The 15,539-nt window shown below is 46.2% G+C and overlaps 1 protein-coding gene across 1 annotated transcript in view; it reads right to left on the reverse strand.

Moving 5' to 3' along the window:
• The window catches only part of LOC139260334 (myoferlin-like), a 301,635-nt gene that overhangs the window by 108,130 nt on the left and 177,966 nt on the right, over positions 1–15,539 (reverse strand). The window contains exon 45 of the mRNA XM_070876822.1: positions 11,628–11,719. Within this exon, the coding sequence (XP_070732923.1) occupies positions 11,628–11,719 (92 nt within the window). The remainder of the gene's footprint in view (positions 1–11,627; positions 11,720–15,539) is intronic.

Genomic DNA, 15,539 nt, shown 5'->3' on the forward strand with positions numbered 1-15,539 from the left:
AGACCTACAATTGACCTCAACACTCAGGGGCTCGGGAAAGGAAAAAAAGAAAAAAAAGTGTTCCCAATTCTGACTTATCTAGTAAATTCTACTGCAAGTGCACATGTGTCAACGTTACAAGATTAAAGAGATGAGAGTGGCCATTCAGTCCATTTGTGCTCATTTCAACAAATATTCTCTTTCCTTATAACCCGCACACCCCCAAACTCTCAGCACGTTTCACTCCAGTACGCGACCTGGAACCTGATTCCAGTTTGAAACTATGCACCTTGTCTAACCATACCACCCAAACTTGATGCACTGCTCCAGATATGCCTTGAGTAATTCACATCATGTAAGCTTCCATGAAATCCCCTGAAGAGCCCCAGTTTCACCAATTTTTCCCTCATGGTTTAGTCCTCTGAAATTGAAGTTGTTGAGGCCAGTTCATTAGATATATTCAAAAGGGAGTTAGACGTGGCCCTTAAGGCTAAAGGGATCAAGGGGTATGGAGAGAAAGCAGGAATGGGGTACTGAAGTTGCACGATCAGCCACGATCATATTGAATGGTGGTGCAGGCTCGAAGGGCCGAATGGCCTACTCCTGCACCTATTTTCTATGTTTCTATGACATGCAGGCCAAAGAATCATAGAAATTTACGGCACAGAAGGAAGCTATTTGGCTCATGATGTCTGTGCCGGCCGAAAAAAAACGCTATCCAGTCTAATCCCACAGCCTTTTAGGTTACGGCACATCCAGGTACTTGTTAAATGTGGTGAGGGTTTCTGCCTCTCCCACCCTTTCAGGCATAGAGTTCCAGCCCCCACAATCCTCTGGTGGGGGGGGGGGGCGGGGGAGGAAACATTCCCCTCAACCTCCCTCTAATTCTACTACCAATGACTTTAAATCTATGCCCCCTGGTATTGATCTCTCTGCTAAAGGAAATAGGTTCGTCCTATCCACTATCTAGGACCCTCAATTAAGTCTCCCCTCAACCTCTTCTGTTCGAAAGATAACAACCTCAGCTTATCCAATCTTTCCTCATAGCTAAAATGTTACAGTCCTGGCAACATCCTTGTAAATCTCCTCTGTACCCTCTCTCGTGTAATCACATCCTTCCTGTCATGTGGTGGCCAGAATTGTATGCACTATTCTAAGCTGTAGCCTAACTAATGTTTTATACAATTCAAGCAAAGCATTATCTCTCTGCTCTTGTATTCTATGCCTTGGCTAATAAAGGGAAGTATCCCATATGCCTTCTTAATCACCTTATTTATTAGTACATTACAACAGTAACAACGCTCCAAAAGTATTTATTTGGCTGTAAAGTGCTTGGAGACATCCGGTGGTTGCAAAAGGTGGCTATATAAATCAGTCTTTCTTTATCTACTCGTCCTGCTACTTTCAGGGATCTGTGGACATGCACTCAAAGGTCTCTTTTCCTCTATACTTCTCAGTATCTCCTATCATTTATTTTGTATTCCCTTGCCTTGTTCACCTCCCCAAATGCATTACTTCACACTTCTCTGGATTGAATTCCATTTGCTTGTTTCTGCCAACCTGACCAGTCCATTGATATTTTCCTGCAGCCTACAGCTTTCTTCACTATTATCCACATGGCTATTTTTTGTATCATCTGCAAACTTTTTAATCAAACCCCCTACATTGATTATATATACACACCACAAAAAACAAGGGACCCGGTACGGAGCTCGAAATATAAAAACAGATAGCAAGAGTTTCTATAGGTATATAAAAAAGAAAAAAAAAAAAAAGTGGCTAGAGTAAATGTTGGTCCCTTAGAGGACACTACCGGAGAATTAGTAATGGGGAACATGGAGATGGCAGAAACTCTGAACAAATATTTTGTATCAGTCTTTACGGTAGAGGACACTTAAGTCCTGACTCTAATGTACTGACTTACACGAGGCATATGCTGAAGTCCAGGTCACTCAGGACCTGCACCTTTAATTCCAGCTCTCCAGTGCCACACTTGCCAGAGGCCTTCCTTTATATACCTCAGTAGGACATGTATGGAGTGTCTCCTGCAAGTGCACCCCTGGTGGTAAGGTATGTTTATTGTTACAGGTCATATCCAGTTAGTCATGTATAGCATGGTAAGAGAGTTATATACAGTAATGAGAGATACATGACATCACCCTCCCTCAAGGTCTTATTGCCTTTATAGATTCAGTCTCTCAGGTGGTCTGCGCTCTTGCGTGGAGCGTTTTAGTTGTGTTTCAGTTGTTTGCCGTGGTGCCTGTTTTTCAGTCGGTGTGATTGCTGGTATCTCGCCTGGGCTGTCTGTTGAGACTGCCCTTTCCTCGACAGCCCTTTCCTCAGGTTGTTCCACCTGTTTGTCCACCAGGTGTGGTGTGAGCTCCACATTGTAGTCTGCCTCTGGTTCTTCAGTGTTATCAGTGAATCTACTTTTTACTTGGTCGACATGGCAGGTTTGGCCATTGTCCATTTGTACAACCAGTAGCCTGTTTCCCTCTGTTTGTTACTGTCCCTGCAAGCCATTTGGGACCCTGGCCATTGTTTAGCACAAACACTTTGTCCCCTATCTCATTCCACCTCCCCCTCGAATTTCGCTCATGGTACTCAGTTAGCTTTTGACGCTTAGCCTCAACAATTTCATGCATGTCTGGGAGGATTAACGAGAGCCTGGTCTTTAAGGTTCGTTTCATCAACAGTTGTGCGGGGGGAACCCCAGTCAACGAATGCGGACGAGATGTGTATGCCAGCAGCAGTCGCGACAGGTGGCTCTGCAGCGTGGGACCTTGGATTCTGAGCATGCTTTGTTTAATGATCTGCACTACTCGCTCCACCTGGCCATTGGAGGCCAGCTTGAAAGGTGCCATCTTAATGTGATTTATACCGTGGTCAACTATAAAATCGTGAAATTCTGCGCTGCTGAAGCACGGACCATTATCACTGACCAATATGTCAGGAATGCCGTGCGTTGCAAACATGGTTCTAAGGCTCTCCACAGTGGTGGAGGTGGTGCTCGAGTTTAAAATGGTGCACTCGATCCATTTTGAAAATGCATCAATGACTATGAGGAACATTTTGCCCATGAATGGGCCCGCATAGTCTACATGCACCTGCGACCATGGTTTGGTGGGCCAGGGGCTTAGGGGGGCCTCCCTGGGGGCATTACTGAGTTGGGCACAAATGGTGCACTGACAGACGCAGAGCTCAAAGTCTGCGCCAATGCCACGCCACCAGACATGAGATCTGGCTATGGCCTTCATAAGGACGATCCCCGGGTGCTCGTGATGGAGCTCCCGGACAATGCCCCTCTGCCTCGTAAGGGCATAACTACTCTGCTACCCCACATCAGGCAGTCTGATTGTATAGTGAGAGTTCATGTATGCGCCTATGGGAGGGTTTAACCTCCTCGGGGCAGGCATCGCGATGTGGGGTCGCTGGTCGTCCAGGCTCTGAATAGGCAAGCCGTCAAGGGCGAACCTGTGGATTCAAAGGCATTGATTGCCATGACCATCTCAGTCCTGTTCGTCGGACCCTTCTGTGGTCGTCAGGGGTAGCCTGCCAAGCGCTTCGGCACCGTTGTCTTTGCCTGGTCTGTGGCTTATCGTGTAGTCGTAAGCCGCCAGCATGAGTGCCCACCGCTGAATGCGCGCCGAGGCGTTGGCGTGGATTGCCTTGCACTCGGATAATAGGGACGCGAGGGGTTTGTGGTCGGTTTCTAATGCGAACTTGGCCCCGAAAAAGGTATTGGTGCATCTTTTTGACAGCGTACATGCATGCGAGCGCCTCCTTCTCAACCATACCGCCTGCGAAAGTGACCTGGAGGCATAAGCAACGGGCTGCAATTTACCTGCATCATTGACTCTACCCCATACGCTGACACATCACATGCAAGAACTAACTTTTTACCTGGGTCAAAAAAGGCTAAAACACTCTTGGAACATAGGTGGTTGCGTGCCTTATTGAAGGCACATTCTTGGGCGTCCCCCCAAAACCAATCGCACCCCTTTGAGTAGCACGTGGAGGCGCTCCAGCAGCATGCTCAAGTTCTGCATAAAGTTCCCAAAGTAATTGATTAGCCCGAGAAAGGCGCGCAGTTCCGAGACATTCCGGGGCCTGGGTGCCAGGCGAATCGCTTCGGTTTCGGATTCGGTTGGGTGGATTCCATCAGCGGCAATCCTTCTGCTCAAAAATTCAACCTCAGGCGCAAGAGACAGACACTTGGATTTCTTAACTCTTAGGCCTACCCGATCCAATCGACTTAGTACTTCAAGATTGCGGAGACGAGAGTTGGTGTCCCTGCCAGTGATGAGTATGTCATCTTGAAACGCAACAGTCCCCGGGATAGACTTGAGCAGACTTTCCATGTTGCGCTGGAATATAGCAGCTGCCGACCTGATGCCGAATGGGCATTGATTGTACACAAAAAGGCCTCTATGTGTGTTGATGGTAGTGCGTAGCTGAGGCTCTTCGGTCAGTTCTTGCGTCATATACGCAGATGAGGGGTCAAGTTGCGAGAAAAGTTTTCCTCCAGCCAACGTGGCAAATTGGTCCTCCGCTCTGGGCAGCGGGTATTGGTCCTGTAGGGAGACCCCTCTGTTTATGGCAGACTTGTAATCCCCACAGATTCGCACGGATCCATCAGGCTTTATGATGGGGATGATGGGGCTTGCCCAGTCGCTGAATTCCACAGGAGAAAGAGAAATTATGCCTTCCCACAGAAGCCGGTCCAGTTCGTTTTCAATCTTTTCCCTCATCACATAGGGCACAGCTCTAGCCTTGTGATGGACCAGTCTGGCATTCTTTGTGATGTAGATTCTAACTTTAGCCCCTTTGAAGGTGCCCACACCTGGCAGAAAGATGTTCAAAACAGCTTAGAACTGTTGAGCAGGAGGTCCGTTCATCTGACGACATGGCGTGAACATCATCCCATTTCCAATTAAGTTCTGCTAACTAGCTTCTCCCCAACAGGGCTGGGAGATCCCCGGGGACAATCCACAGAGTCGGTTCATCATCCCTTTGTGTGTGACCGAGCACATGGCGCTGCCAAGGACTGGGCCGATTTCTTTAGTATAGGTCCTTAGTTTGGTGTCGATCTTTGTGAGTTTTGCTGTTACTTTTGTGCGGCCATAGCTGTTCAAATTGTTGAATGCTCATGAGGGATTGACTGGCCCCCGTGTCCAGTTCCATGTTGACGGGTATCCCATTGAGTCGAACCCTCATCATAATTGGAGGAGTCTTGGTGTAAGAACAGTGGACATTGATCATGTTAACCCGCTGTACCTCGGCATCCCATGCACTGTTCCAACCGTCTTCTGGTCCGCTTTCCGACCCTTCCGATTTGTATACCAGCCGAGTTGCTGTTTTTCGGCACGTGAGCCAGATGCCCTGTGTAGTTGCAGTTTCTGCAAACGGCATGCTGAAATCGACACACCCTGGTTGAGTGCCTTCCCCAACATCTCCAACACAGACCGTTTCCATTGTTTCCGAAGGATGAGCTGCGTCTGGCTGATCCCCCTTGAGCTTCCCTCATCTGTTGTTGATTGCTTGCATTGTGGGTTGATGAGGTAGCCATTCACGTGGCCCTTGATTTTGATGGCTTCTGGCACCACTGTCTGCTGTTGAAGGCCTGCTCTCCTGCCTTTGTGTGTGGGGGTAGCGGTTTGTTTCACAATGTGAACACCTTGTTCCGATGCCTCGTTGGTTGTCGTGCCCCAAGTATAGATCAGCCTAGTTTCTTCTTCGCCTGCAAAGAACTTCTGTGCGACCAGTGCTGCTGCCTCTAGAGTCAAGTTCTTAGTCTCTAAGCTTTCGGAATATGCCTGCGTGGTCTATTCCTTCAATAAAAAAGTCTCAGTACTTCTCTCCTTAGTTCATCGGGGAACTCACATGAACTAGCCAGCCTCCGAAGTTCCGCCACGAAGTCGGGTATGCTTTGGCCCACACAGCGTCTGTAGTTGTAGAACCTGTGTCTGACCATGTGTAGGCTGCTCGCTGGCTTCAGGTGGTCTCTCACCAGTGTGCTCAACTCCTCAAACGACTTGCTTGCTGGTTTTTCAGGTGCCAGCAGGTCTTTCATTAAAGCGTATGTTTTCGAGCCACAGCTGGTCAAGAAATGGGCTCTTCTCTTGTCTGCCTCATCGTCACCCAGCCAGTCTTTGGTCACAAAGCTTTACTGGAGCCTTTCTATAAAGTCATCCCAATTGTCTCCAGCATTGTATTTCTCATCTGAGCTGTTGGTAGCCACTCTGTGGATTCTGTGATCCCGTAACTTGTCACCACTGTTAAGTCCTGACTCTAAGGTACTGACTTACACGAGACACATGCTGAAATCAAGGTCACTCAGGACCTGCACCTTTAATTCCAGCTCTCCAGTGCTGCACTTGCTGGAGACCTCTCTTTATATACCTCAGTGGGACAGGTATGGAGTGTCTCCTGCAAGTGCACCCCTGGTGGTAAGGTATTCTCATTGTTACAGGTCATATCCAGTTACAGTCATGTATAGCATGGTAAGATAGTTATATACAGTAATGAGATACATGACGGACACGAGCAACATCCCAACTGTGGACAGTCAAGGGGCTATGTGGTATGCGGTGGGGGAGGAGGAACTTAACACAATCACAATCACTAAGGAGGTGGTACTCAGTAAGATAATGGGACGAAAGGCGGATAAATCCCCTGGACCTGATGGCTTGCATCCTAGGTCTTGAGAAGTAACGGCAGGGGTAGTGGATGCATTGGTTGTAATTTACCAAAATTCCCTGGATTCTGCAGGTGTCCCAGCAGATTGCAAAACTGCAAATGTAACGCCCCTATTTAAAAAAGGAGGCAGACAAAAAGCAGGAAACGATAGACCAGATCTGTGGTTGGGAAAATGTTGGAGTCCATTATTAAAAAAGCAATAGCAGGACATTTGGAGAAGCAAAATTCAGTCAGGCAGAGTCCGCATGGTTTTAAGAAAGGGAAGTCATGTTTGACAAATTTGCTAGAATTCTTGGAGGATGTAACGAACAGGGTGGATAAAAGGGTGTGGTGTATTTGGATTTCCACATAAAAGGTTAGTGTACAAGATAAAAGTTCACAGGGTTGGGTGGAAATACATTAGCATGGATAGAGGATTGGCTAACGAACAGAAAACAGAGTAGGGATAAATGGTTCATTCTTGGGTTGGCAATCAGTAACCAGTGGGGTTCCACAGGGATCAGTGCTGGGACCCCAACTATTTACAATCTATATCATCAACTTAGAGGAAGGGACCGAGTGTAACGTAGCCAAGTTTGCTGACGATACAAAGATGGGAGAAAAAGCAATGCGTGAGGAGGATACAAAAAATCTGCAAAAGGACAAACAGGCTAAGTGAGTGGGTGAAAATTTGGCAGATGGAGTATAATGCTGGAAATTGAGAGGTCATGCACTTTGGCAGAAAAAAAAACAAAGCAGGTTATTATTTAAATGGAGAAAGATTGCAAAGTGCTGCAGTACAGTGGGACCTGGGGGTACTTGTGCATGAAACACAAAAGATTAGTATGCAGGTACAGCAAGTGATCAGGAAGGTCAATGGAATCTTGGCCTTTATTGCAAAGGGGATGGAGTATAAAAGCAGGGAAGTCTTGCTGCAGTTATATCAGGTATTGGTGGGGCGACACCTGGAATACTGCGTGCAGTTTTGGTTTCCATATTTACGAAAGGATATACTTGCTCTGGAGGCAGTTCAGAGAAGGTTCACAAGGTTGATTCTGGAGATGAGGGGGTTGACTTATGAGGAAAGGTCGAGTAGGTTGCAGCTCTACTCAAGGGAATTCAGAAGAATGAGAGGTTATCTTGTCGAAACGTATAAAATTAAGAGGGGGCTTGACAAGGTGGATGCAGAGAGAATGTTTCAACTGATTGGGGAGACTAGAACGAGAGGGCATAATCTTAGAATAAGGGGCCACCCATTTAAAACAGAGATGGAGAAATTTCTTCTCTTGAGGGTTGTAAATCTGTGGAATTCACTGCCTCAGAGAGCTGTGGAAGCTGGGACATTGAATACATTTAAGACAGAAATAGACAGTTTCTTAAACGATAAAGGGCATAAGAGGTTATGGAGAGCGGGCAGGGAAGTGGATCTGAATCCATGATCGGATCAGCCATGATTGTATGAAATGGCGGAGCAGACTCGAGGGGTTGTATGGCCTACTCCTATTTCTTATCTTCTGTGGAACCACACTGGAAACAGCTTTCCAGTCACAAAAGCATCCGTCAACCATTACACTTTGCTTCCCACCACGGAGCCAATTTTGGATCCAACTTTCCAATGGATCCCATGGGCTTTTACTTTTCTGACCAGATGCCTCAAAAGCCTTGCTAAAATCCATGTAGACTACATCAATTGCATTACTTGTATTGACCCTTGTTACCTCAAAAAAAGTCAATCAAGTTAGTCAGACACTACCTTCCCTTAAATCCATGCTGGCTGATTAATCCTTGCCTTTCTAAATGACCAGGCTCAATCTTTTCACAGCACTGCATCCAGAACCTGAATTTTACCTTTGCATTTCAGCAAACAAAGGTGGACAGTGCACATGGTGCAATCTAATCAGAGCACTAACGATTCAGATCATCTGATTTGTGTTCTAGTTTGGTACAAGTTCAGCATCTAGTTTGCTTTTTTTGATTACTGCTCGAGTGACTTGACTCCAAGTACTGAATTCACCAGATCTTTCAACCTCACTTGACAATCACTGTTAGCCTTGGCTCAGTCAGCTGATGTGGGTTCATGCCCCACTTCAGACACGGGAGCACATAATCTAGGCCAACACTGCAGTGCTGCACTGTCCGAGGTGCTGTGTTTCAAAAAAGAGATGTTGAACTGAAGCACTGTCTGCCCATTCAAGTGGACATAAGAAAGCATGGCATTATTCGGAGAAGAGCAGGAGTTCTCCCAGTGACCTGGACAACAGTGATTGCTCAACCATCAGTAAAACAGATTTTCTGGTCGTGTGTCCCATTGCTATTTGTGGGAACATGCTATATGTAAATTAGCTGTTCCCTACATTACAAAAAAGGATTTCCATTGTTTGTAAAGTGCTTTGCGACATGCAGAGTTTGTGAAATATAAAATGAAAGTTCTGTCTTTTGTTTTGAGGTATCTCTGCACCATTGTATTGCACATTTGATCATCCAATGTGCAGTAACTGGTACTTGTTTGCATTAAATTTCCTTAGCCACCATTTTGTTTATTTATTTTTCTGTCTAAACTGCTTTTGTAGGTAGGTCACTTTCTCTGACTTGACCGCCACCCTAGTTTGGCACCATCTGTAAACTGCATTTTTGGCTTTGAGCCTAGGCAGTTAATGTAGGGGTTCCAGTGCCCATCCCTGGGATATTCCACTCAGGCCTTCTCCCATTAGTCTCCTAAACAAATTCCTGTTGCTTCTTTCCCTTCAGCCAGTTCCTCAACAACTGAAGAACTCAAAAACTTTTTAAAAGGCCCTAATAATATCCAATTATTTACCACAGCCTCCATGTACATGTTATCTGAAGGAAGTCAATGAGGTGGTCAGGCAGAGTCTTACCCTTCTGAAGCTCGATTGGCAGTTATTTAATAGATTATCCATAGATAATCCTCAAATCTGTTCACAAATAGTGGTTCCATTATTTTACCCATCATCAATGCAAACTAATGATCTGTGGGCTCCACATTAAATCTGAGCTGTTTTGAATATGGATGTTACATTAACTTGTTTTGAACATAGCATTAGATTATTCTCTCATGATGCCTGGAATTCAGCAGCTGTGAAGCACTCAAGGACATAAAAGGCACGATATAAATGCAAGTTCTTTCTATCAGAATTTCATAAATCTTGCCCTTAGTCTCTCAATAGCCTTGGATCTATCCTGAGGATGTGACTTTCTCATTAATGTTAAGGTCAATCAGTATACTTGGATTATTGCCATTTGTGCAGAGCATGATACAATAGTATGTGCACAGACACATGCGTCGTCTGCATACTGCAGCTCGACGAGAGTCTGGGGTGGTCTTTGTCCTGGCCTGGAGACGGCGAAGGTTGAACAGGTTCCCACTGGTTCTGTAGTTTAGTTCCACTCCAGCGGGGAGCTTGTTGACTGAGGTAGAGCACGGCAGTAAGGAAGATTGAAAAGAGGGTTGGGGCGATTATGCAGCCCTGTTTGACCCCGGATCGAACGTGGGTTGGGTTTGTAATGGTTCCGTTGGTAAGGATCACAGCCTGCATGTCATCGTGGAGCAGGCGGAGGATGTTGACGAACTTTTGGGAGCATCCGAAACTAAGGACAACGCACCATAGACCCTCGCGGTTGACGGTGACAAAGGCCTTTGTAAGGTCGAAGGCAGCCATGTATTAGGGTTAGCGCTGTTCCCTACAGCTGTCACACTGGGAACGAAATCTGTACTGTGACTCCGGGAGGAGCTCCTTGGCCACAGGAAGATGACGGTCGAGGAGAACTCTAGCGACAACTTTGTCCGCATGCCAGACACGAGACTCCCAAAGCAAGTGCTCTGCTCGGAGCTCCTGCACAGCAAACGAGCCAAAGGTGGGCAGAGGAAACATTACAAGGACGCCCTCAAAGCCTCCCTGATAAAGTGTAACATCCCCGCAGACACCTGGGAGTCCCTGGCCAAAGACCATCCTAAGTGGAGAAAGTGCATCCAGGAGGGCACTGACCACCTCGAGTCTCGTCGCCGAGAGCACGCAGAAATCAAGCGCAGGCAGCGGAAACAGTCTCACCCACCCCTTCCTCAATGACTATCTGTCCCACCTGTGACAGGGACTGTGGTTCTCGTATTGGACTGTTCAGCCACCTAAGGACTCATTCTAAGAGTGGAAGCAAGTCTTCCTCGATCCCGAGGGACTGCCTATGATAATGATGATGATAATACAACAGTCTTCTCTGTTGACTACTGGAACCAAGTAGTTGCCGAGTATTTTAAGTATTTTCTGTTTATCTTCAGGTTTGTCACCATTAACATTCTTGGCTCTTCCTGCACAATGTGTTTGCTGTTTATAGTACTGAGAATTTCGTGTCTATAACTATTTTCATTTTCAGATTTCTGTAACCATCCTGAATATATTTCTAAAGGTTCCAGTGTTCATCACAGTGAAGTCACATTTCTCATCTTTGTAAATTAAATTTTGATTTTATTTAACTTGTTTTTTTTTATCTATTTCAGGTCATGACTATTTAGCATGCGTTTGCAGGTTCAGGTATATATTTATTCTGAAACATAAGGCGAAGATGTATTCCATTTCCACTGCCAGTTGAACGGACTGTTGAAACTTGCTGACAATGTTCATAAATGAATGAATGGCCAAGCTGGGCAGGGCAACCAGCACCCATGGAACATGCTCCATCAGGGAGTTGATGCCTTCGGGGAGCAGGGAGGGGAAAAAATTGGTGGATGAGAAAATTGGTGGAATAAAATCCTATTTTACTCACGATCAAATGACCACAATGATGGAGGACAGAACAGAGAATGTACAATACTTCCCCGGTCACTGATGCATTTCAAAGTTAATCCTCAAGGTTCTCTCGCACCTAGAAATATTTTTTAAAACCAATACAACCCCAGTTCTAATGGTAGAGGTCACTCAAACACACGCTTTAAGCATGAAAGAAAAGGTTTGCATTACCTGCCGAACACTGGGTTCAGGGTGTTGGGAATGTAGTTGTCCCGATCTTCTATTGATTTTTTACCCAAGCTGATCTTCAAGTATGGGTCACACTAAGAAGAAAGCAAAAACTTTGAGGAAACAACCACTTTTTAAATATAGTGAAGCATACAATCTCATCTCAACTCGGCTGCTGTTTTTTTTGTCTATAGTTAAAAGATACTGTTGTGAAGAGCCTCGGTAAATTTGCAATTCGGTGACCTGCTGATAAAAACATCCCCATTTAAGGCATCTCACGATGTCACAAAGGGGTAAAGCAGTGGCTGAAAATACAGCCATCACCAGCCTAACTATTTCAAGCTCTCCTGCTCCTCCCAATAAGGCAGTTTTATAGCCAGTCAGCTATTGTACATGAATGCACATCAGTATGCACAGCATACATGAAAAGTCTCTCACCATAGTGATTTAAATAGTTATTGAAAAGAGCGACTACTCCAGCAAGCAGTTAGAAAACTACTTCAGTAGCTGTCAGATGGCTGTGAGTTTAGCCAGCAATGCAAGGCAGGTCTGGAGGGAGATGCAGTTGCTGTTGAGGTTCATCCCAAGCAGCTCTGTTACACAGGACACTCTGCTCTACGGGCTGTTTCCAGGGACACACGCAGAGACAGACATCTGCTGCTAGAGGGCCATCAACTTGGTGAAAGACGCACTTTGGTCTTGCCGAAACTTGCTGGTCTACCAGAACAAGGAGATGTCCACTTCTGTGTGGTGCAGACTGGCGCAATCCAAGATCCTTTGTGACTATGTGCTGAGGGACGCACTAAAAATTGGTGCAGTCACCGCAAAGGCACGGTGGGGAAGAGCCACAGTTTAAAGCCCTTCTACCACGGTAAACCTAGGGGCTGGAATCAGTATAAAACTCTCCTCGGGCTGTACTTGTAAACTTTTTGTATACATAGAGCACCATGATCTGAAAACACCGATGTACAATGCAAGTTCTGTTTAGTAATGTATGTTGCAAAGAAATGTAACTGTACCCTCATCCATTCCATGTACCGTATAGTGCCACATTTATGACTATTACAATGTATCCTGGATTGTACTGAATTGTACCTCGAAATGTAAACAGAGCTGCTTGGGATGAACCTCAACAGCAACTGCATCTCTCTCCAGACCTGCCTTGCATTGCTGGCTAAACTCACAGCCATCTGACAGCTACTGAAGTAGTTTTCTAACTGCTTGCTGGAGTAGTCGCTCTTTTCAATAACTATTTAAATGCATTGTGCAAATTTTTATATGAATAAAGTATATTTTGAAATTTAAAAAATGCAATGATTCAAGCTGCTGGAGAGCCATCAACTCGGTGAAAGACGCACTTTGGTCTTCCCGAAACTTGCTGGTCTTCCAGAGCAAGGAGATATCCACGGCCAAGTGTTGCAGACTGGTGCAATCCAAGGTCCAGGAGTACGTGCTGAGGGACGCACTAAATATTGGTGCAGTCGCCGCAAAGGCACGATGGGGAAGAGCCACAGTAAACCCAGGGGATGGAACCAGACCAGACCCCCCTCGGGCTGCACTTGTTAATCTGCTTGTATACATAGAGCACCATGTACTGAAAAACACCCGTGTTGTGCCATGTATAATGAAAGTCTCTGCACTGTTTAGTAACTTGTAAAGAAATGTAAATGTATTCTCATCCATTTCATGTACTGCTTTCATCTGCATAGTGCTACATGTAACGTGATTCGTGATCGGTATTGAAATGTATCCTGGAATGTAACGTAAACATGTTCCCATCTGCTCCATGTAATACCTCTATTTGCACAGTACTACATGTAATGTGATTTAAGGATTGTACTAAACTATACCTAGAAATGAAATGTACGCTAGTGCATTGTAAGGAACTGCTGTCAGCATCCAAACCAATTGTATGGAATTGCTGACCGCAAGGCACTGAACTATTTTCCAATGTATTGTGAAAATTTTATATGAATAAAGTATACTTTTTGGAAAAAAAAGCAATGCATGCACTTCCATGTTCCGTCACCAGGGAGCGCATCCCCTGAAGTCCCAAGGGATCCCATCATCCCTTGGGAGCACTGTATACAAGCCAGCCCCCAAGGCCTGTTCCTCAATCTGGAGTGTCTTATTAAAGACTGAGGTCACTGTTACTTTAACATCCCTGAGTGCAGCCTCATCTGTGTTAGGAACACAATAACTGGTGATGAGTATATGAATCCAACGCAAAGATGCAGCAAACTGTGGGCATCCTGGAGAAGTTCTCGGAGGGTGAGGACTGGGAAGCCTATGTCGAACGGCTAGACCAGTACTTTGTAGCCATCGAGCTGGTCGGAGAAGGAAGCTCTGCAAAAAGGAGAGCGGGCCTCCTCACTGTCTGCGGAGCACCGACCTTCAGCCTCAAGAAGAATCTTCTGGCTCCGTTGAAACCCACAGATAAGTCATATGAGGAGCTGCGTACACTGGTTCAGGAGCATCTTAACCAGATGGAGAGCGTGCTGATGGCGAGGTATCGGTTCTACACGTGCCAGCTATATGAAGGCCAGGAAGTGGTGAGCTACGTCGCTGAGCTAAGGCGACTTGCAGGACAATGCAAGTTTGATGGCTACCTGGAGAAAATGCTGAGACTTTTTTGTACTGGGCATTGGCTACGAGACCATCCTATGAAAACTTTTGACTGTAGAGACACCGACCTTCAGTAAGGCCATTGCGATAGCACAGGTGTTTATGTCCACCAGTGATAACACCATACAAATCTCTCAGCACACAAGTGCTAGCAATGTTCATAAATTAACTGGAACTGTTTGCGAGCAGAAATGTACAGGGCAGAAACCACGAGTCTGCAACTGCCAGCAGGCCTCAGGTGACCCAGATGATTAGTCCCCAACAAAGGATGAATGCAAGGCAATTCACACGTTGTTGGCGTTGTGGAGGCTTCCATTTAGCCTATTCATGCTGCTTCAAAGGGTATGTTTGCAATAGCTGTGGAACAATGGGGCACCTCCAACGAGCAAGCTGCAAGCTCTGCAAAACCTGCTAACCACCACGTGGCAGAGGAAGATCGGTCCATGGTGGATCAAAGCAATTTCGAGCCTCAGAGAGGAGGCAGATGTTGAAGTACACGGGGGGCACACATTCGACGAAATGTCCACCTATAATGCTAAATATAAAATTGAGTGGCTTACCCGTAGCCAGGGAACTGGACACTGGCGCTAGCCAATCCATCATGAGTAAAAAGATGTTTGAGAGACTGTGGTGCAAACAAGGCACTCAGACCAGCCCCAAGCCCCATCCACACAAAACTGAACTTATACCAAAGAGCTCATCACTGTCCTGGGCAGCGCCATGGTCAAGGTCACCTACAAGGGCACGGTGCCACTCTGGATTGTCCTGGCCGATGGCTTGGAAGGAGCTGGCTGATCAAAATCTGCTGGAACTAGGATGACATCTGAGCTCTATCACATGTCGATGAGGCCTCATGTACCCAGGTTCTTAACAAATTTCCTTCCCTTTTTGAGCCAGGCATTGGAAACTTTTCCGGGGCGAAGGTGCGGATCCACTTAGTCCCAGAGGCACGACCCATTCACCACAAGGCGCGAGCGGTAGCTCACATGATGAGGGAGAATGGAAATCGAGCTGGACAGGCTGCAACGCGAGGGCATCATCTCCCCAGTGGAATTCAGCGAGTGGACCAGCCCAATTGTTCCAGTACTCAAGTGATGGCACGATCAGGATTTGCGGCAATTATAAAGTAACCATTAATCGTTTCTCACTACAGGACCAATATCCGCTACCCAAGGCAGACGATCTATTTGCGACGCTGGCAGGAGATAAGACGTTCACCAAGCTCAACCTGACTTCGGCGTACATGACGCAGGAGCTGGAGGAGCCTTCAAAGGGCCTCATCTGCATCAA

The sequence above is a fragment of the Pristiophorus japonicus genome, chromosome 3 (assembly GCF_044704955.1).
Source record: "Pristiophorus japonicus isolate sPriJap1 chromosome 3, sPriJap1.hap1, whole genome shotgun sequence".
Classification (NCBI taxonomy): Eukaryota; Metazoa; Chordata; class Chondrichthyes; family Pristiophoridae; genus Pristiophorus; species Pristiophorus japonicus.